The 23,510-nt window shown below is 49.4% G+C and overlaps 2 protein-coding genes across 17 annotated transcripts; one reads left to right on the forward strand and one right to left on the reverse strand.

Moving 5' to 3' along the window:
* Window positions 1-613: 613 nt before the first annotated feature.
* IL10 (interleukin 10) lies at window positions 614-6,117 on the reverse strand. Of its 2 annotated transcripts, XM_065698702.1 has the most exons (6): window positions 6,034-6,117; window positions 5,207-5,362; window positions 3,776-3,838; window positions 3,347-3,499; window positions 2,647-2,712; window positions 614-2,399 (listed from the first exon to the last, which is right to left on the reverse strand). In XM_065698702.1, the coding sequence occupies exons 2-6, from the start codon at window positions 5,252-5,254 to the stop codon at window positions 2,307-2,309; spliced, it is 423 nt and encodes a 140-aa protein (XP_065554774.1). In that variant the 5' UTR covers window positions 5,255-5,362; window positions 6,034-6,117; the 3' UTR covers window positions 614-2,306. The 2 variants fall into 2 exon arrangements, with proteins under 2 accessions (XP_065554774.1, XP_065554773.1); XM_065698701.1 differs by lacking the exon at window positions 6,034-6,117 and having other exon boundaries at window positions 5,207-5,423.
* On the forward strand, window positions 2,830-22,769 carry LOC136023799 (interleukin-20-like). 15 transcript variants are annotated; one of them, XM_065698690.1, is made up of 12 exons: window positions 2,830-3,087; window positions 3,246-3,514; window positions 8,688-8,967; window positions 9,574-9,634; window positions 10,775-11,303; window positions 12,728-12,831; window positions 13,994-14,047; window positions 18,450-18,706; window positions 18,833-20,452; window positions 21,293-21,445; window positions 21,813-21,887; window positions 21,992-22,769. In XM_065698690.1, exons 9-12 carry the CDS (start codon window positions 20,018-20,020, stop codon window positions 22,181-22,183), a joined length of 855 nt encoding a protein of 284 aa, XP_065554762.1. In that variant the 5' UTR covers window positions 2,830-3,087; window positions 3,246-3,514; window positions 8,688-8,967; window positions 9,574-9,634; window positions 10,775-11,303; window positions 12,728-12,831; window positions 13,994-14,047; window positions 18,450-18,706; window positions 18,833-20,017; the 3' UTR covers window positions 22,184-22,769. The 15 variants fall into 15 exon arrangements, with proteins under 15 accessions (XP_065554762.1, XP_065554759.1, XP_065554771.1 ...); XM_065698687.1 differs by lacking the exon at window positions 9,574-9,634 and adding an exon at window positions 17,735-17,882 and having other exon boundaries at window positions 18,512-18,706; XM_065698699.1 differs by lacking the exon at window positions 9,574-9,634 and having other exon boundaries at window positions 18,833-19,596; window positions 20,092-20,452.
* Window positions 22,770-23,510: the final 741 nt, after the last annotated feature.

Here is a 23,510-nt window from a genome sequence, read left to right on the forward strand (position 1 = left end):
TGTGAAGCAGGGAAGGGGGGGTACAGGGATTAAAGCACGGGTGATTATCGACGACATGCAGGCACATAACCAGCTGTGTAACTGTAAATGCTGCTCTGCAAAGGGCGATGGCTGAAACACTCGCTGGAGTTGGAGGCTGAAGGGACCCATGGAGTACCCTGGGGCCAAGGTTTCCCTACGGTGAGAAATCCCTGGCAGGTATTTTGCCAGAAATCTGCATTTCGATGTGAGGACCTCAAGTCTTCTCACTTCTGGGGTCATAATGCAGGGATTGGACTTGATCTCGTAGGTCTTTTCGAACCTAGTTCATTCTATGGTTCAGTGCATCCTTGGTGGTCCTCCTCACCTGGATCTATGCCTGCTGAGCTCAGCACCTGTGCCCTAGTGCTGATTTATCATGGAATCCCAGCCCTGTTTGGGTTGAAGGGACCTTAAAGCTCATCCAGTCCCAACCCCTGCCCCGGGCAGGGACCCCTTCCACTGGAGCAGCTTGCTCCAAGCCCCTGTGTCCAACCTGGCCTTGAGCACTGCCAGGGATGGGGCAGCCACAGCTTCTCTGGGCACCCTGTGCCAGCGCCTCAGCACCCTCACAGTGAACAGAACAGAGGCTTCATTCATCAGGAGGTCTTTATTAGCAAAAATAAACGGTTTCTTTTCATACAGATAAATATGCAGAAGTTCACACGGTGACAGAAGCCGTGGCCGAGGCCCAGCACGAACCGCCCAGGAATGGAGCTGCTGATGCTCTTGCTGCAGCTCCAGGGCTGCCCTTGCTTCTCCTAAATCTACAAAGTCAAGGTATTTGGTGGAAAAATGACTCCAGAGGCGGCTCAACAGGAGCTTCATGTGTCCTGGTCCCAAAGGTAAATGAAGTTTATACAGTTGGCTCCTATGCCATCTAATTGCTTCCAATAGAAGGAGCAACCCACAGAGCGGCATTCCTGCTTGGAGCTGCCCCTGCTCTGGGATAACCAGCTCCTGCAGAGGCAGGCTGCCAGCAGGAATGCACTTCTGTCACCATAAATGTACAAACAGTATAAATGCAGTATAAATAGCCTCTCTTCAATGGTAGCTTCCAAAGTGAACAACCAAACTGACAGTGTTTCATCACACTGATGCCCTAATACTTCTAAATATTAGAAGCAAATGCCTCTGGGTTAAGGCGTTTTCCCCTGGCTCAGTGTCCTGTAGCTCTCATTGGGGGCATGCAGGAGACTGGGGAAGGGGAGCCCTAAAATCAGGTGTTCTTGGGGGCACTGAAGCTGCTCTTGCTTCAGCCACCCCCCGTGAAGCCCTTGGCTGCTGCAGCTCCTCATTCATGGGGTTAGAAACAACATGAGCTCGGGTGCTGCATGCAGCTTTAAGCATTTGAATACAAATTACACAGGCCACCTTAAAATGGTGGTTAATGAAATATCCTTTACCTTCTAAAAGCAAAAACCCACAACAAACCAGCAAGTAAAACCCAATCAAAGACTGGAAAACAGTTAAGATTAACCTTTAGGAAGTGCAGAGGGGCTGACCCAGCAGCTCTGGAAGTCAGGCCTTAGCAATGGTTAAGTCAAGTTCTATTAGAACCAAACATTTCATTCTTACTACTGTATTTTTTCTTTCATCTGGACTAATCTATAGGCTGAAGTGTAGAGCAGGGGTCAACTGAGCTCTTGCTGTGGCAGGATCATGTGCAGGTCCTCCTTCTCCTGCACCTTGCTTTTCATGCCCAGGATTAAAAGCTGCCCTTGGTTATATTTCCAGTTCTTTTGCTCTGTGCAAGGCTGTGGAATTTTGCATATTTGGAATATTGCGGTGCCTGAATTCCGACAGCAGATCCAGTGACGTGGTTGTGCATAAACCCATCCGACTGCACAGATAAATAGAGGGATCGAATGTGAGGAGAGTGCTTATTCGCTTAACATTAAACTTGTTCTGTTTCAGAGCTGGAATTGCTGCTGATCAAGGGACCTGCACTCGTTACAAGCTCTGCTCATGATCTGCTCCCTAGAAGGACATTGCATTGGGTGTTCTAAAGCAATGAATAAAATAGCACGGTTGTAACCAGCATTAGAATAGTGAACAATAAATAGTATTTTCACAAGCTCTTTCTCCACAGGACGTTGTAAACACAAACACTGAGGTATTGGAAGTAATAAATAGTAAATTCAGTTTTTAAACACTAAACTGGGAGCGAGTGACCTGGAATTCTCTACTTGCACCCTAAAAACTAACTTAATCTCTCGCGTGCTCGTGCAGCCTAAAGTGATTTCTGACAAACCAGCAGGGAGGTAGATGCAGACCCGCAGGCGTTTTCACTTCCTTCTCTTCATCATCAAGTACTCCTCGATGTAGTTGATGAAAATGTCAAACTCTCCCATAGCCTTGTAGACCCCGTTCTCATCCATCTGCAGGTGAAAGCCAAGTCTAAGTCTGGATGTGACGCTGGAAGTGATGTACGATCGCGAGACGCGGTCTCCTTCCACTGACATCTCTGCCCAACCCCTTAGGGCAACCTGCTCTTCAAGCATCACTCTCAGGGTTTCCCTGCCTTAGCTGTTTGTATTACTGGATGCTTATTCTATATACCCGTTCCCTCGCCTGCGACACCAGCTCCTCCCAACCCCAGCGTAGCCACGTGAGCGGGGACCTCACCTTCTTGAACGTCTCCTTGATGTGCTTTATGGTTTTGCTCCTCTTCTCGCACGTGAAGAATCTGTGCTGCAAAGGGACAAAAACAAGGGCTTCAACCACACGGGTTTCCTTGTTTCCTTCCCGGGCGTGCAGCGCCGGCTCTCCCCTCCTCCTGCCCTCGTCACTGCCACCCCACTGGTCTCCACCTTCTCCTACCCCATGGGGCTCTCAGGCCAGTAACCGTGCCTGCTTTGTACCGTGCACTGATGAAAGGAGCCCAGTGTGACCCAGCCAGGGACCCTGAGCCTTATCCCAGCCGCTTGCTTTAAGCCCTGCAGTGCTCTCTGCCCCTGGGCAGGGTTGTTCCCATCTGACTCAGCCTGTGGCATGTGATGGGGCTACAGTCATAGCAGGCACGGTTTCAGGATGCACTGCTGCAGACTGATGATGCTCCGCACCCAGGTAAGGGATGGACCCTCCACCCCCCCTCCCCTTAGAGCCTCTTAATCACAGTTATTTAACTGATGAAAGCTGGAGACCAGGGGCTAGGAGAAACCCCATCCCTAGGGATCTGCCTGCTCCTCCACACCATCCTAACACTCATTCTTTTGCTCCTGCAGAGACCCAGCACCCGCTCCCCACCCTGCTGCTGGTCAGGGACTGGCCCAGCCTCTCTGGACCATTGCTTTCATCCCCCCCTATGATGCTGAGCCCCACTCACGCAGCGCCTCATCGTCGCCTTCAGGCTCAGCAGCAGGTTGCCCAGGTCACCCATGCTCTGCTGGTGGTGCGTGCTGGTCCTCATGGCGCTGGGCAGGACCTCCTCCGTGTAGAACCGCATCATCTCTGACACCGACTGGCACCCGAAGCTCCCCTGGGATGGAAGGAGGTAACTGCACTGGGGCTGGCCACCAGCACTGGGGTATGTGGGTGTTGTCAGAGCACTTGCAGCACATTAGAACCACTCGCTGCAGCTGTGATGAACCACACGTCAGCCCTGCTGCAGGCACACGTGTTGGTGCATGGCTGGAGGACTGTCCTTGTGTGACATTAGGAAATGTCCCAGTTTCCAACCTGCCTCCTTTGTTACAAAACACTGGCCAAAGGATGGAGAAGGATAAGGGGTTTAGATAAAAGTTGTCATTCTTACCTTAAAATCATCCAGCAGTTCAGAGCTGAGCAGCTGGATGCTAAGTTCATCATCTTTTGATTGCTGTAGAAGGATGCGATGGGAACAGGAGTTACTTAGGCAAGACGTCAACACCATTTCTCACTTTGCATTTCCAAGTGATCATTTTGCTTTGCTTTTATGGTCTCACTGAAGCAAAGGGCAAGCAGCCCAGTGACACCAGCTACAGGTGTACTGGTGCGCACCAGTTCCTTGGTCAATAATCACAGAACCATGGAATGGTTAGGAACTTCTTCCCAATAATCTTGCAGTGCAATTACTGCTAGGTCTAGAGAGCGAGATAGTGACCTTACAAACATGAGTGCTGCTGATTTCATTAGTGTGAGGCTCCTCCTGCTGCTGCCTGTGCTGCAAACCCTCCTCAGCTGCAGAGGCTGTTGAGGTAAGAGGGTGTTGCTGCTGCAAACAGCTCTTTATATAGATTCCAAAGTCATGGCAGCCCCCGGAAGCCAGGCATCTGCCCCAGCCTGGCTGCTCACTAGGGCAGGAGGGTTTGATCCCCCCGGGTTTTGTGATCTCTAGGTCTTAAGTCAATGGGGAAATAGGGATCTGCAGAGGGTGCTTGTTCTTGTGGTGCACCATCAGCTCGGGAAGACCAGAGAGCTGCAGAAGACCAGAGACCCAAAGCATCGACCTGCAGCACCAAGGCGCTTACAAGCTTTCCTGAGAGGTGAGAAATGTTCCTTCCCAATATGTCGTGGAAGATTTGCAGCAAGCTTTAAATCTAAAGTCTTGGCTGTGCTCATTTGATGATAAATACAGGCTATGGCACTACCTTGAGGTTTAATCTGGAGAATTGTCTTGTTTTATTGCTAAAGCACACTGACAGCAGCAATGAGGAGACCAATCATCTCTATCAGCACTGATGCTCTGAGTACACCTTGTGTTGCTTTCTCAGCAACCCTGAGGCTCCTGTTAGTCACCTTTCATGGGCACCAAAGCAAGTGCTAGTTATTGTAGTGTTTCTCCAGGCTTAAAATACCATGTTCAGGCTTTTGTGGTTCTTTCAGAGGTAAAGTCTGCAGCAAAAGATTTCCCTTTGCATCTAGCATTCGCTCCAGCAAGGCTGGACCTTGTTGCCTTGAAGAAGGGACTATTTCCTTCCTATTGATACGGTCTGCAACATTTAGGGGGAAGTCTGGCTAGTGAAGTTGGCAAAGCTTCGTTATGAAATCTCTTGGTATTCTTCATGGCAACTAAAACTAGGAAGAAAACCTTTGCATGTTGTCTCTCAGCAAGCAACGAAACCCAACTTCTGCTCACCCCCGTCAGCCCATCGCATAACACACAAGCAAACTGGTGCGAGGAGAGCGCTGTCTTCCCCCTTCTCCCCCTCACCCCAAAGCACACAGCAGAGCAAGGAAGAGATGGGGCTTGCAGGGTTGTACTCACAAAGTAATCCTTGATTTCCTCAAACTTCATCCTCAGCTCCTTAAGCATTGCAGGCAGGAGCTCTGGGAAGTGCAGGCAGCTGGGCTCAGCCGGGGAGCTGCTGGCAGGCAGGGTGCAGGCAGCCAGGAGCAGCAAGGCCAGGGCTGAGGAGCAGGGCTGCATGGTGCGAGAGGAGAAGCTTGGTCCAGCTCTCGGTTGTATTTCCCAGGAGGGGAAACGAAGCAGATCTGCAGCCTTCACCTTGATGGAGCCCCTAATTTATACTCTCAAAACATCTCTCCATTTCCTCTCCCCATTTCCTGGCGAGCAATATTGGGGTTTTAAGTCATTCATTAAAACCGAATGTCACTTGGGTTTCCCGTCATCTTGGGTTTCCTGTTCTCTTGACCTCCCTCCTCTCCTCACACCCCATCAAATCTTTTTGTGCTTAGACTCTGCATTTTTTGTTTTTGTCATTGCTTGCTTCTTGTAAATTTAAATGTGGCTGAAGGGGAAAGCTTCAGAAATAATGCAGAGAGGACGAGGCGCTGTGTGAGGCTGTTGCTGCATTCTCACACTGTTTTTAGGTGAATGCCTTATTGTTAGGAGGGGATAAAGTGTTTCTGGTTTTAAACCTGCCGCTATCAAGCCTGCACTGAGGATCCCCAGCACCATGCATAGATCAGCAGCATTGCTTTTAGTGAACCGGCACCAATGCACTGCCTCCTCTTTTGGCATTCTAATGCTATGCAGCAAATACATATAAGATCTACATACATATAAAATAGATAATAATATACTTAAATCTTAAGTTTTAATATGTGTTTTTTCCCACTTAAGGCATGTACCTGCTGAAGTCGATGAGTTCACACTGCCTTCAGCAGGCTCAAAGGCTTTGCTCCCAAACTTCCGCTGGTGTTGTGTCTGAATCCTGCTGGGATTAGGTCTCTGATGGGCTGGGATGCAGTGGGAGAGCCCAGCCTGGCTGGGATGTGCTGCTGCTCGTGTCCCTTGAGTTGCATGGCTGCTTGCCTGGAGCAGGGTTTGAGCCACTATTGGTGTGCAGAGCTGAAGTGTATTAGCAGGTCATGGATATTCACGTTTCTGCTTTGAAATCCTATTTCATTTCCTAGAAATAGACCCAAACCCTATCAAAGCAGCCCAGTGCTGGCTCTACAAACGGGGTGTACTGTGTTCACTGGGACTTATTGTCCCAGCTCTGATAAAATTGCCATTTCGGAGTTGAAGATAATTCTTCTGACGTCTCTCTTCCGCTTTCCCCCTTTCCTGCTCTCTTTGTATGTATCGGTACACCTCCCCCCTGCTTCCTCGTGATAAAGATTTCACTGACAATCTCTTATCCATGAAAGAGAAAGGGGAGATGAATTTGGCTTCTCTGAAATCAGGATTTTCTCTGGAAGCTCCCATGCTATTTTGAAATAGCACATTCCTCCCAGCCTGCCTCAAGTACATTCCTTTGGACAAATCAGTTCAATTCTCATCACCTTCCCTGCATTGAACTTCCTTTGAGTTCAATTTGCAATCAATTTGTAGCTGGAAAATGCAAAGTCCTGTTTGTTACCATATATTTAGATTTATTTAGATTGTATTTTTAGGGGAGGAAGAAAGGAATGTCTGGTGTGTGTACGTATGAGTATGAGTAAAGGGAGTGAACCATTAGTAATCCGCGGGCTTGAGGAGGACACAACATGGGATTTTGTGCTCTGATTTGTTTTCTTTTGTTGTTGATGCTGCCCCTTCTAGAGGAGCAGGGGACGCCTGCCCCCAGTGAATCACTGCAGGCACACTTCGTCATCTGAATCACAGCGTGTGTCATTTATTTGGTGACCCATTTTTCTTCCCCTGCTCTAAATGCGGCAGTGCAGTTTCTCCCCCTGCCACCAGCAGAAGCTATGACAAAGGAGAACAGCAGGAGCAGTCGATGGCTCAGACAAGAGTGGTTAATTTTAAACTCAACCTGTTTCCACTGGGAGAATCCCACCTTTCCCTGCTCCTCCCACCCTGGGAGATTCTTTGCTTCGCTCATTGGCTCATGGAATGGTTTGGGTTGAAGGGACCTTGAAGCTCACCCAGTTCCACCCCCCCGGCTCTTTAGGTTTCATCAAACCCGATGTGTGAAGGCCGGCGGGTGAGCTGCTGTCAGGAGGCAGTGCCCTGCAGTGGGTCTGCTGCAGCCTGGAGTAAAGCCAAGAGCTAAACCAGCTCCATAGCCCGGAGCTAAACCTGCTCCCTGCAGTGAAGGCTGCAGCCCCAGGCACATCTCTGTAACCCAGGTCCCCTGCAGCAAAGGGGTCATGCTCAGCCCCATCTACAGGCTCAGGTGCTGGGATCTTTGTGGGATCCAAGCAAAGGGTCTTTGGCCACACGGGAATCTCGTCTGCAGGAGCCGGTGCAGCCATTGCACAGCACCCGGAGCCCTTCCTCCCTTCCTGCCCAGGAGCTGAGCTCTCATTTCCAAACCTCTCCTATTTTGAGCAACCTGCGGGTCTCCATGAAGTCATTTCAGTTTGCCACCCGGAGCGTGCAGAGCTGTTCTCACCCTTGTGCAATTCCCTCCTCCCTGTTTTGGAACCTGCTTTGGGTTTGGTTTTGGTTACGAGCGTAAGCCAGATGTGTCCATTCCACAAAGGAAACTCTGGCCTGCGCAGGGCCGATACTCTGCTGTGTTTACCTGGGTTTCCTTTGCCATGTCAGAGATCTTGACGGTGCAGTTTCGCTCTGACTCACTCGTGCTTACTGCTGTGGAAATGCATTGACTCCGCAGCGTTACGAAGCGGTTGCATGAATGAATAAAGCACCTTTTCCTAAAGAGTGTCCGGGGGATGTGGGTGTATTGCTGAGCCCTTTAGGAAACAGCTTTCATGTTTGCCAAGCAGATCATTTCAGGAAGGAAAGTGTGCTACTCAAAAGCCATTCATGCACTTTTACCCCACCTCCCACGGACTTCAATGAGTGGTGTGGTTCTCAAGAAATACTCCTCAGGACAAGCAGAATTGCATTTCTGCAGTAAAATAGAGGCATTCGGGCAAGTGCTTTTTCCCCACAGCATGCCGTGTGGAAAGCTTTGTCCTGGATGTGGTCCTGCGCAGCCTGCGCTAGCTGGGCTTGGGCTCTGCAAGGGTCCTGTCCTCTGGAGCAAGGTGGCATCTCAGCCTTTGTGCTAACGGGGCTGCCTGTGTGTGTAGCTTTCTTAGAATCATAGAAGAGTTTGGGTTGGAAGGAACCTTCAAATGTCATCTGTTTCAACCCTCTAATAAGCAGGAAGATCATCAACTAGATCAGGTTGCCCAGAAACCCATCCAGCCTGGCCTTGAATGCCTCCAGGGCTGTCTCTTACGTTGATGAGCAACATGTGGGCAAGTTTGTACATTTTCTTCCTCTTCTTGGTCTCTGTCATTGCTTTCAGACAAAGGAACATTGTGTATTTTATGCACTATTCTAGATATAGCTATAATGGTGTGTTTCTTCCTTTCCTTTCCAGAAATTCCCCATTTCTCATCCCTCTGCAAACAGTGACGCTTTGGGGAGGCAGGGATGTGGCGGCTTTTAATTCGCTTTGTGTGAAGAGCAGTTTTGAAGCAACGGCATTTGCCCTCTCGGCAGCCCCGTTGCTGATGACTAACAGTTCCTGATGGGCAAAACATACATTGGACTGCTGCTTTTTGCTGGCAAGGCATGACGCTGGATTTCTCACTTCTGGAAAGCTGCTTTCTAGCACCCTTGCCAAGACTTACAATGTGACTCATCATCAGCCCCAACAGGTAAATCCCAAGTTACCCTTTGGAAATTTAACCCATGTCATTGATGTGCCTTGTAACATCTAAGTGTCCAGAAAGAGGTTATTAATCATGTATAGAAGATGCTGTGGTGATCTCTACTGTGACTTCTAATATGACTCAGAGGGAGCCTTGTGTAAGTTTTTAGCAGGTCCAAGACTTCCATTTAATCTAAATGAAGCTGGAATTGTCACCTGAAAGTGTCGAGTAATGAAGACTCCCTCCCATGTGTTTGGGTGATGAATTTAACTGAGGAGTATTTGCACTCTTTTAATTGCATGCCTTATTGCTCTCTATAGCTACCTGGAAGGAGGCTGTAGAGAGATGGGGATCAGTCTCTTCTCCCAGGTAACAAATGACAGGACAAGAGGAAATGGCCTCCAGTTGTGATAGGGAAAGTTTAGACTGGCTATTAGGAACAATTTCTTCATGGAAAGGCTTTTCAAGGACTGGAATAGGCTGCCTGGGGAAGTGCTGGAGTCACCACACCTAGAAGTATTGAAAAGACATGTAGATGTGGTGCCTAAGGATATGGTTTAGTGGTGGACTTGGCAGCTGGTTGGGCTTGATGACTTTAAAGGTCTTTTCCAGCCTAAATGATGATGTGATTCCTGGATTCTAATGAAGCTTTCTCAGCTGAATTTGTTTGCAGGTAAGTTAAAGAAGGTAAAAGTATGCAACCCCCCCCTGAATATAATGGTCCATTTTGACCTACCCAAATGCCTCTTGCACTGCCTTTTCTTTTGAGCATTGTGAGCAACAGAATTGCCTTGATCTTTAGAACAGATCATTTCACAAGTGCTGTTCTGATGAGTTTCTAGTTTTGGTATTAGTGGCTTGTGTGGATCTCCTGGAGAATATTGTCTTTGTCATGATTTAGCACCAACTCTCTGACCAATAATAGAAATACAAGTTGTTTATAACTATGGATGGTCATAAGACAGAAAGTGGTTATCACGGTTTGAGAAATCAGATAGTGCAAACCAGCCGCTCAGAAGCGTAATGCGACCGTCAGGGTGCCTTACAGAGGCAATTTCACTCCTTGTCCACAAAGCCAAGCACAGGCTGGCTCACTCCGTGGTGGAGTTTTGGGGTGGTTTTTCACATGGTGCTGAGGGGTTGGGAAATCCTGGGCTTTCTTTTCCACTCCACCCCACGCAATGAAGCACGTGCCGTGGCTGGCGATGCCACACGTGATGGCACGTGGTGCCCTGAGGGATGCTGCAGCATCCCTGGTGCCGCCGGGGGGTTTCCCACATGCCCCCACTGTGGCTTTCTGCTCCGAAATCATTGGTGTGAAAACACTGTGGCCCCTGGGACTCCCCTGTGAGCCATTCTGTCCAGGATGAAGCCCAGGCTCCGAGCAGTGTGTTACTCAACCAGAGAACATATACCGATGGCTCTAGTCAACTGGAACACTTTGGAGGCTCCTCTCACGAGCCCTGGGCAAAGGGAACAAGTTTCATGATGCAGATTCCCAGAGCAGCCAGCTGCTGACACTGCCCTTCCAGAGAAAACCTGCAAGAAAACTGAATTGCTAGAAAGTCTATTTTTTCTTTTTTTTTTTTTTTTTCCCCCCCATGGAATTTGCTTATTTTGAGGACTTTCTAATGAACAGCCTCAGCACAGCCACTTGTGCCATGGAGCGGGGGGGAGGAAGAATGATCTGAGATTGACCTCCTGTAAGCAGAGATGCCATCAGATGTGCTTTCCAGCAGTGTCAGAGGGGTTTGTCCCCAACTTTGTACCTCCCTGTGCTCAGACCCCCCTTCTGTTTTCTCTTATTTCACAGAGAGGGGGTGATACAACCCGGCTCTTTCTCCTGGAAAGCATCTGAAGTACCGAGACCCAGAATAATCATGAACTTGAGTTATGAAAGCAGCAAAGTTCAACCGATTGAAAAGCTATTGCTGAAATCAAGCTGCTCCCAGGGGTACGACCTTATCCCCTCCAGGGGGTCTGCTCCATGTCTGCTCAGTGCTGGCCTCATTGTGCTTGCCCAGCAATTTGCCTCGGATTCCTCTTTTCATGGGAACCTGAGGAAGATTCAGCAATGGCATCGGGCACTTTTGTCCCGTTTATTCTTTGTTGCCTTCCATGGAGGTTTTGAGGGCTGTAACTAGGAAGTGGAAGATAAATGTGAATGGTGGAAACCCCCTCTCACTGCAAATGGTGTTAAAAACAGAAGAAGAAAACAAGAGCTGAAGCAAACTTCCTCTGCTGGCTGTCTCCTGCCTTTCGGGAAGGGAGGGATGGGCATTTCAGTGCCTGCTCCTCGAAGGGGCTGGCACCAAGGGGCTGCTGAAAATATGAAGTCAAATGTAAGAGCTACGCTCATGGAATGAATCGTGAATCCTAGAATGGGTTGGGTTGAAGGGACCTTAAAGCTCACCCAGTTCCAACCCCTTCCCATGGACACTTCAGTGTGTGTCCTCCAGCTGCCTGGGCTGTGGGGGAATGGGGATCTCCTGTGGTCAGGCTGGTTCTCCCCATGTGTTCATGGACATGTATTACCAAACCGAGTAGGAAATAGGGAAGCTGAGTGGCTGTGAGGGCAAGAGCCCTTTCTGCTGCCCTCACCCTCCCTATCCTTACCCTCACCCTTGAGCTGGGGCCCTCTGGGTGCCTCCACATGGGTTCTCATTCATCCAGCACCGATGAAAGCAGGTCCGGCCCCTCATGGCTGTGAAATTGAGACTGATTCAAGCCCTGAGCTAAGATGTGCTCAGGGCAACATTAACCCAGGCAAAACCGAAACCTGTGTTCAGGAGCTGGGTTGCGTACAGAATCCACAGCTACTGTACTGATGCGTAAGTTTCAGTTTTGGTGAAAGCTAAATCTAAGCCAGCTCTGACTGGCTATCGGAGTGATTCATTTGCTCCCCAGATCATCCAAAACCTGAGCTGATAGCAGCGAGCACTCAGTTTCCCCTCTATTAGGCATCATTTATTGCCTGCACCATCAGCATGTTTCACCCCATGGGCAAACCCAGGTGCTGAGGGGTTCAAATCTCTTGCTCAGATCCCAGGCCAGGCCCAGGTTTCTAACAAATGCCCTGTGTTTCCAGTTCTTCCAAAAATCAGGATGGGAGGAACATGAGAGCTGGGTGATAGGACCGTGCACTTCAGCAGACCCTGGTCTGCTACCGGTGGCATGGTGTTGGTGCTGTTGACGGTGGATGGGATGGATGCTTCTCTCTCCTGGGCATCGCTGTGACTATCCAAACAGCCCCACCATGCAGAGCTCTGTCTCAAGCTTTGGAGGAGGAATTGGGGGTGCTTTGATATTCCCATAAGAAGCAGCCCCTCTGACCATTAGGGACCTTGCTGTGTGTTGTGTATGTTAAAGCCTTTGCTCTGCTTACCTGGGGTGCAGATGACTAACCCAGACCAGTGTCCCCATGCTATTGCTCTGTTCTGTGTGACTGTTCTTCCTTTTCCACCTCTATGTGCTGCAGCCAGTGCCTGTGAACTGATTCCGCGTTCTGCGACTGTTCATTTGGATGCTCAAAGAACTTCAGGTTTGGTTTTCTAACCATCAATAAGCCCTTTCCAAAGAAGAGCCCATTGGTGGGGAGCAGCACCCCAGAACTCTCCGTACAAGCTTCTATGAGTCAGGGGAGCACCCATGGGCTTCAGATGGGGATCCCCAGCGTCACTATGGAACATCGCTATCCTTGGAGTAAGCTATTTGCTTCAATTCCAGCTAACTCTATTTTTACCTCCTCTTTGGTTCTCTGTCGCAGGTCTCTCGTAGGTTGCCCACTTCCCAAGGTGCAACCTTGCTCTATCAGCGGCAGAACCCCACGTCCACAGGCATTCAGGGACGAGTGAAGCATCACATTGGCAGGTAACATGAATTCTGAGCACGGTGTTAAACGCAAGAGAGAAAAAGGCTAAAAATCAGACGCAAGCCAAGGAAACAAATCTCAGTTGCGCAGGGGTTCTTGTGGGGCTTCGGAGCGGAACGTTGCTGTCGATGTGCTAGGAGCACTTGTTGTGTGCGCCAATCACAGCCATCTCCCTCGGAAGGACCTTTCAAGAGAGTTTCGTTTCTCCGTGCAGTCTTGGTCCCCCAGCACCCGTTGCAGGCCAGCAAAGGTGCTTCTCAGGCAGCCCCACATCTGGGCTGTGCTTCAGTGTTTTCTATCCTCCAGCATGACATTTGCTCAGAGAAGCCCAGCTGCTAATATGTCAGGTGGCCACATCAAAAAGGCTTCTGAAACCTCCTGGGAACTGAAAAAGCCTCATTCATTAAAGCCTGTGTTTAATCTCATCGGCAGATTTGAGTCTTTGAAACGCAGAGAACCCCGGCCTGGGTTGGGTTGGAAGGGACCTTAAAGCTTCTCCAGCTCCAACCCCTGCCCTGGGCAGGGACCCCTTCCACTGGAGCAGCTTGCTCCAAGCCCCTGTGTCCAACCTGGCCTTGAGCACTGCCAGGGATGGGGCAGCCACAGCTTCTCTGGGCACCCTGTGCCAGCGCCTCAGCACCCTCACAGGGAAGAGCTTCTGCCTAAGAGCTCAGCTCAGTCTCCCCTTGGGCAGGTTCAAGCCATTCCCTTTGGCCTGTCCCTACAGGCCCTTGTCCCAAGCCCCTCTCCAGGTTTCTCTCCCAAGCAGTTGGAATCCAAACCCTTCAGATAACTCCTGGGCAGTTTTGGGGGTGAAAACTTCCCAAGAGCAATTGGATTCTCCAGCCAGTTCCTGAGTTGAGCAGTGATGCATTGGCCCCCTTTGGGCTGGTCCCTGGCGTCACACAGAGCTCCTGGGTTTGAGCTGGACTTGCCCCTTTCTGAACACGTGCTGAAGCCCAAGGGCTGGACAGTTGAAGGAACACTATGAGGAGCTGCTCTTTAGCAGCGTTATCAGACTGTAAAGACCTGCAGTATGCATTTCCCTTTGGGGAAGATGCCATTTACGATAACCAAAATATGAGCTCACATTTGATCAAGGGAAGCAAGAAGCTAACCTTCAAACCCCACTCCAGTGACTAAATGCATGGTTTTCTGCAGAACAGATGTGTTGGTGTCTGAGATCCTCCACCACGCTTTTCCCCTTCCACAAAGGTGAGTCTTAGAGGGGGGAAAAACCCCAAAAGCACTATGTTTTGTACAGGTTTCTTTACCCTCTTTGGGTGAAATCCTGGCTTGGCAGCACTGCCATTGGGTGAGTCACACAGACGAGTGTCACGTCTGCCTCAGCAAGGTGGTGGCTGAGACTGTTATATTCTGTGACATGGACCTGGCTTAGGACATGCACAGTGAGGATGGGGTGAGCCCGGGGCCACCCACTGCAATGGGGTGATGCTCCCTGGGGGGGGGTGGCTCTGTCCTGTCCCCTTTCTGGTGAGACATGCACCTGGGGACATGCTGGGATGGGCTGTAGGTAACAGGGGATGGCAGAATCAGCCCAGGAGCGCCAGTCATGGGTAATGCCCTACATCAGGAAGGGGGACTTTCTCCCTCAGCCCTGGAAAAGGAGCTCTCTGCCTGCAAGGGGGTGTCCTAAAGCTGCTAAGAGCCCCATGCACCACGAGCCCCTCGGGAAGAGATCCTGGAAAACAGAAGTTTCGGGCATCTCTCGAGCTGGGATGAATAAAAGCTGCATTTCCTTAAGCTGGGCTGGTGCTTTGCTCCCTAAAAGGCAGCGTTGAGAGTCTGACTTTCAGAGCTGTTCAAGTGGTTATGGTTAGAAACGTGCCTGAGGAGCGGGCACACGATGTACCGCACCGATCGGGCGATAACTGCGCCGACTTCTCTGAGTCATTTGTTGAGTTTACCGAGAAAAACAATTCTTTTTTCTCACTTTTGTCAGCAGCGCTGCAGGCAAAATGCAAAGAGCTGGGGCCAAGGGAGTGCAGGGCTGGGGAGCCTGCTCACTACCTATGGTTCCACCAGGGAAACTCAGCCGCTGCTCCCAGTCCTGCTCCAGCATCATGGATTCACTTCCCATGTGTTCCTGCAGTGCTGCTCAGCATCATCCGGTGCTGACCTGGCTTTATTCATTTCAAATAGCCAAAAGCTTTCAGTTTATCCAGCTCCTGGTTTCTGTCAATAATGAACTGTGCTAATGAAGGCAGGGAAGAGCAGTCAGGCTTCGGGAGGCTTTGCTTGTCAGCGCAGAAAGAGTGACAATGGGTGACATCCATCTGGGTGCTGGTGTGAATCCCTGGGGTTCAAGAGCACCATGCCATGTTATCACTTGTTCAAATGGGATCTCAAATGGGCGCTGGATTGGAGGGCCAGGTGGTTGCTTGACAATTAACCTCTGACTTTGAAGGGGCTGAGGATGAGCACCACTGCTGCAGTCAATCAGAGCACCCAGCTATGATTAGGGTAGGGCTGCCTGCCAATTCACACCACTGCAAGTATACAGGAAATGGCTCTAGTGCATAGAATCATCATAGAATAGTTAGGGTTGGAAAGGACCTTAAGATCACCCAGTTCCAACCCCCCTGCCATGGGCAGGGACACCTCACACTAAACCATCCCACACAAGGCTTCATCCAAGCTGGCCTTGAACACTGCCAGGGATGGAGCACTCACAACCTCCCTGGGCAACCCATTCCAGTGCCTCACCACCCTAACAGGAAAGAATTTCCTCCTTAGATCCAATCTAAACTTCCCTTGTTTCAGTTTTAACCCATTACCCCTTGTCCTGTCAGTACAGTCCCTGATGAAGAGTCCCTCCCCAGCATCCCTATAGGCCCCCTTCAGGTACTGGAAGCTGCTATGAGGTCCCCACACAGCTTCTCTTCTCCAGGCTGAACAGCCCCAACTTCCTCAGCCTGTCTTCATACAGGAGGTGCTCCAGTCCCTGATCATCCTCGTGGCCTCCTCTGGACTTGTTCCAGCCATTCCATGTCCTTTTGATGTTGAGGACACCAGAACTGCACACAATGCTCCAAGCATAAACCCAAGGAGGTTTTTCTTCTGCTTGTGCAAACTGTGTTATAGTCCTTTGGCGGGGGTTTTGATGAACCGCGGGATTACCAGGAGAGATGTAAAATCCTACAAGCGTTCTTGTTTCAGGTGTCTGAGCTGGTTGTTTTAGCAGATCTCCTCCTGAAGGATGGCAGGAAGAGTTCCTGAGCTCAGGTGTTGTTGCTGGACTTTGTTATGAAGTCTCATTTTCTCCTTTATCGGGATTCCTGCAGGCATTTCTGACATTCACTCTTCTGTCATTTCATATCTGAGATGCTGCTGTGAAAGATGAGTAGTGATAAAGACTGCCAAACCAAGAATGGTCTGTAAAGCGTTATCATAACTTCTTGTAGCAAGGAAAGTACATTGAAATGCGCTTATTGAAACTGGTACCTTATCACTCTGAAACACTTTACTGGAAACCCAGCGTTAATGTGTGCCTGTGGTCAGTCCTTGACAGCCTGGGTCCTTCGCATCACAACAGCTTGGTTATATCCTATTTTTAAGGATTATTTTTAGGATAAACTGAAAGCTTTTGGCTATTCGAAATGAAGAAGGTCAGGTCAGCACCCGGTGATGCTGAGCAGTGCTGCAGAAACGCATGGGAAGTGAACCCATGCAGCTGGAGCAGGGCTGGGGGCAGCTGCTGAGTTGCCCTGGTGTAACCGGCTGTCTGCGAGTGCCTCATCTCCTGCCATGGGCTCCTCAGGAGCTCCTGCTTTGTCAGTCACTTCAGCAAGCCCATGGCCTGGTGCTTCCTGCTGTGCTGAGGCATTGCTGCTACCCAGCAGCGCTGCACAGTGGGATGATGCGATCCTTGGCAGGATCCCGAGCATTGCTCCTGGCAGCAGCCAGAGCTGCCAAGAGCTGGAGCAGTCCAAGAGGCAGCTCCAAGTGTGGTTTTCCAGGGCGCACCGGTGACATTCCCTTTGGCCCCATGGAACTGCTAACCCCTCTTGTGCCTTTTGGAGTTGTATCACTGCAGATGTGAGTCCATGGGCTTTGTCCAAATGATTTCTCAGTCAAGCTAATGATAAACGGGGTTTGTTCTGAATTCCCTAGCATGGTGGCAGCTGGCTAGCAACCCTCTGTGCTGCCTTTGCTTGTTATTCGGGGCTTAACTACTCTTAATCCCAATCTTACTTAATCCCAAAGGAGGAGCGCTCTCCCATCGGCTGGAAGGTTTCCCAGGGAGAGGACCACTTCCTTGCTCACTCCCTACCCTGCAGTACCCAAAAGGCTTAATTATGCTGAGAGTACCCCAGGGAGTCAGTTCCCATTTCACTGTCTGAGCTCATCTGCATCATCACGCTGCCGTGGTTCAGAAATCCCTATTTCTCCTTTTCCTCTTCCTTCCCAGCACACACGAGGAACAACTTGTTGTTTTATTGACTCTATTTCCATGGCAGGTAGATGAAAGCCTCCCTTAGGCAGGCTGTTGGGAAAGCCAAGCGTGAATGATTTGCTTCCACCGGGACTTGGTCCAATGCATGCCGAGATCCCTGCTGATGCCATCCCATCTGCTCCACAAAGTGGGGGCTCTGGACCTGCCACGGGTCCAGCACCTGGAGTAATCAACTTCCATCATTGTCCATACACTTAAACCCCCAACTGAAACCTACCTGGATGGTTTTCCCCTGTGCTGTTGTGGTTCTTCTCCTCCTTGTCCTTGCAGCATGGCTCATGCTGTAGCCTCTGCTTTGCAAATGGTCAGTGGCAGGATGGAGAGGCCAAGAGGTGCCCACCCAGGACCGTGCAGAGGTCTATAACAGAGCAAGGCTCTGGTCCCTGCTAATGTGACATTTCAGTCCCATTTCTGTATCCCCCCAGCATCTTTCCTCCACCAGCCTGGCAGATTTTACCCCATGGCTGTTGCCTGCTGACATTTGGCTGACCTGAGAGGCAGCTCAGTTACCAACAGGAAAAAACCCTAAAAGAGAAGAAATCCCTTCTTGTCATCTACGATTTACATAATGAAGTAAGAACTCATTGCCTCTTCCCTGCTTTCCCCACCAAGGCTGGGTGTGCACCGGGAACTTGGGAACGCTGCGGTGCCGCTTCCTCTGCTCCAAGGGCAACTTTTGCCGCAATTCCAGGCAGCAGCTGGGGATTGGGGGAGGAAGGCAGAGATTGCCAGCCTTGCGCTGCTGAGAATCCCTCCAACACCTCAGCATGGGCAAATGCAGATTTGGACCTGCCTTTTGGCTCTTTGACAGCGTGAAGGCACAAGGGTGAGGGAAGCATGGTTGCTGCATTTGGGGCAGTTTCACCAATACTATATGCAATCCTATGACTCGCCTGGGCATAAAATCTATTTGCTTGCTCGTCCCCTGGTGACGGATATATGCTCAGCATTGAGCTTGGTTATCAATAAATTACTCACTCAGCAAATCTTTACAGAACAGCCCTGGCCCACAGGCAGTGGCACATAGCATACACTTGCATTGCAACAGCCACATGCTCAGGCTGCTGCTCTCACTCAGAGAGAGGTGTTCTGCCATCTCCATGCCCTCTAAGTCCATCTAACCTCCCCTCCTGTTTACAGGTAGTTGAAGAAACTTTGACACTGCTCATTCTTGTTTGGATGTTGATCTTTGCTATCACCAGAAACAACCAAACTGGCCTCAGAGCCAACGGCACGGTGAACCAGCCTGGGTTTTGCTCCATGAGTGCCACGTTCATGTGACAACATGCCTCAGCTGGCAGACCTGGATCCCTGGGGACAGTATGGATCTGAAATGTTGATACGAGAACATGCCTGGTCTGCTCAAGGGCCTTGTCTACATCAGTTCTGCTCAGCAGGTAATGCTTGCGGCAGGGTAATCAGAGGCTTTGCAGTCGAAGCCTTTGCTGGTGGGTAAAACGTTGCTGCTGCTCCTGGGCTGGTGGATGCTCAAAGGTTTGAGTGAGGTTTCTGTCCTTCTGCAGGGTGGTAACTTCGGACTGTGCATCATGATGACCTGTGGTCCTGAAAACCGAGAGACTTCTGGCTGTGTCACCCCAAAGCCCTGCCTCTCATGTCTCCAGTCTCCAAATACCAGGGACATGGTGATGGAGATGAGCATCCATCCACCCGAGGAGCAAGCCTGAGGGCGGGCTCCCTGTACCTGGCAGGTGAAGGCCCCATGTGCCAGAACAGTGATGGAGAAAGGTCTTGCCAGCTTTCTGAATCATGCTACTTTTACTAGTGCACCATGCGTCCTATTGCCAGGAGCCCTGGGCTGTTTGGACCGCTGGCATCCCTGGGGTGGTGGGGCGGGTGGGTGTTGCTGCTCAGTTTCCTGCATCCCAACGACTGTGTGATGAGCTGGGAATGGCTCCTTTCCAGGAGGGGTTTGGCAATGGGGTTTACGCTGGGGGCAGGACCCAAGCTTGGCTTTTTGGGAATGTAACCCCCATGATGGTCCCTCCTTCTGGCTGAGTCCTTCTTCCCAAACGGAAGATGACACGACAATGCCAAGACTTCCCGCCTCCGTGGGTGAGGGAAGCACCTGTGGGTGAGGGAGCTGGTCCCTTTCGCTAGCTCATTAATTCGGTAACTCACAAAGGGAAATACATGCTGGGAAAAGCAAGGAAAATTCCAGAAGTCAATCCAAGAGCTGTTTCCTCCTGATACCTGGATAAAACCGCGTTCTTCGGAGATCTTCAGGTCAGAATCCAGCGAGACGGGTGAGCCTACATCATAGAACCGGGTAAAAACACTCTATGTGCTTATACATATTCCCTTGTATTCCTATAATGTGCCTCTAAAAGGGTTTTGGTTTCCATTGATAACCTTCATTTTCAGTGCTAACAACTTTCGTTTGAAATAAGGTATTTCTAAGGGGAAGCATTTTCTTTTGGGATCAGACTTTGGGATCTGCTGCTCTGGGTTGCAGTTACCTCCTGCTGCAGTAGTGTAATTTATCTGTGTTTTATGATTAATTTTCTTTCAATGTCTATTTACATGCAATATTTAACTGCTTTTTTCTTCTTTTGAGATCTTCTGTTTAATATTTGGGTTTGGTTGATTTTCCCTCTTGCACATGGGGAATAAAAAAGAAGTGGGTAGGATACACCAGTCAGTGTGGGGGGGTTTAATACGTGTGTGCATGTACAAGTGCTATATAAAATATGTGCATTTTCACAAGCATCCCAATTGTGTTATTTAGGGAAGATAACGAGGCAATATTGTCTTCCTTGAGCAGGTCTGTGCTGGCATCCTGCAGCAGCATGAAGGGATCCCACTTGTTCCTCTGCCTCTTCTTCATCTTGTGCTGGTTGAATCTGATGCCGACAGCTGGGAACAGAATCTTCCACTTTGGACACTGCAGGGTTTCAATGAGCATGACTGAGATCAGGCTTGGCTTCACTGCAATTAAGACCAACATTGTAAGTAATGCTCCACACTCTCATAGAGGTGGGGAAGCTCTTCAGTTGGTGGCTCCTGAAGCCCCTCTGGAGCCGGCATGTCCATCACCATCTCTGTGTTGTCCCATGCAGCAAGCCAGAGACCCCATCAGGACCCTGAGCATTTTGTCCCACCCGCACTCTCTGCACAAGGTTAAGGTAGGTGTCCTTATCATGCCTCCAGTTCTTCTCTGGATGACATTGGCCAGATAGCATCCTGACACCGGTGATGAGGTGAAGCTCAGGGCTTCTGGGGAAGTTATTCAACACCGTGACTACTTCTAAGTTCCTATGAAGCACAGACACCAGGCAGATCAGGGAGGATAAAGTGATGTGGATCACATATGCAAAAGGAGGTGGGTGTCCCACTGCCAGTTCCTGCTCCGGGGCTTTCACCCTGACTGTCTTTCCAGGAATGGTGGGCAGAGATTTTCTTGTTGTTGCATGTGGTGCTCCAATTACAGAAGCCTTCCCTGCACTCCCCACTGCCTCGATCAGCAGAAGCATAGCAGAGTGAATCAGGTTTTGGGTGGAAAGCTATTATAGAAGCCAAAAGTGGGTGAACATGATCTTGGGAGGTGAAATATATTATGACTAAGTATTGTTCAGCTCTATTACACTCTAAAGTTCTAGACATGGGCTACTGCTTCGGGTCTCAGGCTCTAATACCTAGCTATAAAGAATGGTTTGGGTTGGAAGGGACCTTAGAGATCATCCAGTTCCAACCCCATGCCATGGGCAGGGAAATCAGCTATGTATTTTGTTGACTCAATGAGACTTGCTGAGGATGGAACTCCTGGAGAAACAGCCTAAAATAATTCCCTATGTATATATTCGGTTTGCATCAAGCACCACTGAGAAAAGCTTTATCTGAATCAAAACAGCCCTGTGCTCAGCTGCCGTGCTTGATGTTAGAGATGAGATGAGGACAGAAAAGTTGGTCATTATCTGTGTCTAGCGCTTTGGAAGACCTTTTATAAATGGATTTTATTCCTTAAGTCTTCAGATAGGTGCTGCATCACCCGTCACCTCTTCAACTTCTACGTGGACAAAGTCTTCAAGCACTGCAAGACCGAGGACTCCTACATCAACCGAAAGATCAGCAGCATAGCCAACTCCTTCCTCAGCATGAAGAGGACGCTCAGGCAGTGTGTAAGTCTTGGGTATTGCATCAGTTTAGTTCCTTCTCCTGGTACTTGGTGTATAAATAAACCTAAAGATGCAGCCTATTTATAAAGGTGGTTTTAACAAGGATACAAAGCAGCATGGTGTGAGGAGTGCATCTGCTCGCGGGGAAGTTTTTATACTTGCCCACTCATCAGGAAACTCCCACGTTAGTTCTCAAGAACAATATTTATCCTGTCCCTCTGCCTGCTGAAGGAAACGCTGCTCTTTGCTGAAGTCTGATTTAAGGACCTTTTCCACGGTTTAACAAGGCGTCAGGCTGTAATTTCCAGCTTATCTCCTATTTGTTTGCAATTAGCCCCTCAAATCAATTAATTCTCTGTTATCTTTCTAGCACGAGCAAAACAAATGCATGTGTGGAGAGGAATCCACTGAGAAATTTAAGCAAATACTTGCAAATTATGAAGGGGTAAGTTGGTGGTTAAGGCTTGTAATTGGTAATTCAATCCAGATTCTCCTTACAATGGGCTGTACTCACCTTTGCTTACAACTTGATCCTTTATATCCTTGCAGCTAAATGTCACATCTGCAGCAATGAAATCCCTGGGTGAGCTGGACATCCTGCTGGATTGGATGGAGAAGTCTCAGCGAGCAGAAGGTGTTAACAACCCACCAAAGGCTGGGGCTAAGGAAGCTGCTGGCACGTTGCACACACCAGTGATGAGCGGGAAGGCAATGTGCTGTACCACTGCAGAATCCCCCTGATGGCAGCTGTGTTCAGTCAGACACTGAGTGTTTGGGTATGTAGGTGAATGCATCAGCAGAGCCTTGCCTGAAGGAGGAAATATCGAGGTTGATCAAATGAGCACAGCTCTCACTTAGCTGCCTTCTATCAAAGGATGCTCTCCAAGGGAAGATCTCACAGGGTTTCTCTTGCTGCAGACACAAACTGTGATCATTTCATGAAAATACTGGTTAAATTATCATTTTTTTTTGTATAGAGAATGTATATTCATGAACACTGGAATGACTCTGGTGTAGTTAATGCTGCAGAGCAGTGCCCATACATCTGGGCTGAGTCTTATGTGGCTGCTGCTTCTGCTTGACCTGGCTGAAACGAGGTTCAGAGGGTGAGAAATGCTTCCAAGAACGGGTCCTAGCAGGTATGTCAGGCCTTAGAAATCTGTGTTTCCTTTTGAGATGATATTTTGTGCCTTATCAGTAAAAGAACAGTTCCTCCACGAGATACGTGGCTGCTGAATAGAAGAAGGTTCAAGCGTGTACTATGTAATTTACTGACAACAGTAAGCTTTGTGGAAATCTGTTACAATTACTGAAAATAAACCCCACCTGAAACTGTGATGAGTCTGTCCAGATTCTGTTTCTTGTTGATGAAACTTTCTGAATTCACTGGGGTGCCCTTTCACAGCAGATACTGTCACTCCTGGTAATGCAATCATCCCAGAGGTGATGCATCCTTCCTGGCATGCCAGAGACAGCAAAGTTCAGACCTGAGTGATACTAAATCACCTCTCCTTGTCCTTTAGACCACTTTTATTGTGCATTATGGTTAGTTTTGGTCTGTTTCCACCCATCTGGGCCTTTTTCAGGCATCACTGACTGCACACACATTGCTGGTACCCACTGGTTCTGCATGCTCTAAATCCCTCTTCTAATGTGTTTTCCCACCAGATGTTAATATATAAACACGTATTGCTGTAGTATCTGCAAATCACAGAGGCCTAATGCATTAGGAAATGAATGAGGAGCACCCAAGTCCTCTCTCCATGCAGCCAGGAGGTGTTATGCACACTTGGTGTCAGGGCCCTGGTAGCCCTGACAAACTCTGGTAGCACCCTGGTCCTAACTTTTCAAGTGATAAAGTCTTGCTGCTGCATTCCTGAGATGTAAGGCTTGAGTAAGACTAGAGGATAGACTTTGTTATTATGCAATAAGGTCTTCCTGTCCTCAAGGAGAACCTAGGTACTGCTGTGGTTTCATCCCCATCACAGACCTCTGGCAGTGAACAGGCGTTGCCAGAGCCTTGTGTCACTCTGGTGGCCCCTGCGCCTTTCATCGGGCACCAACAGAA

This window comes from Lathamus discolor, chromosome 19 (genome assembly GCF_037157495.1).
Source record: "Lathamus discolor isolate bLatDis1 chromosome 19, bLatDis1.hap1, whole genome shotgun sequence".
Classification (NCBI taxonomy): domain Eukaryota; kingdom Metazoa; phylum Chordata; class Aves; order Psittaciformes; family Psittacidae; genus Lathamus; species Lathamus discolor.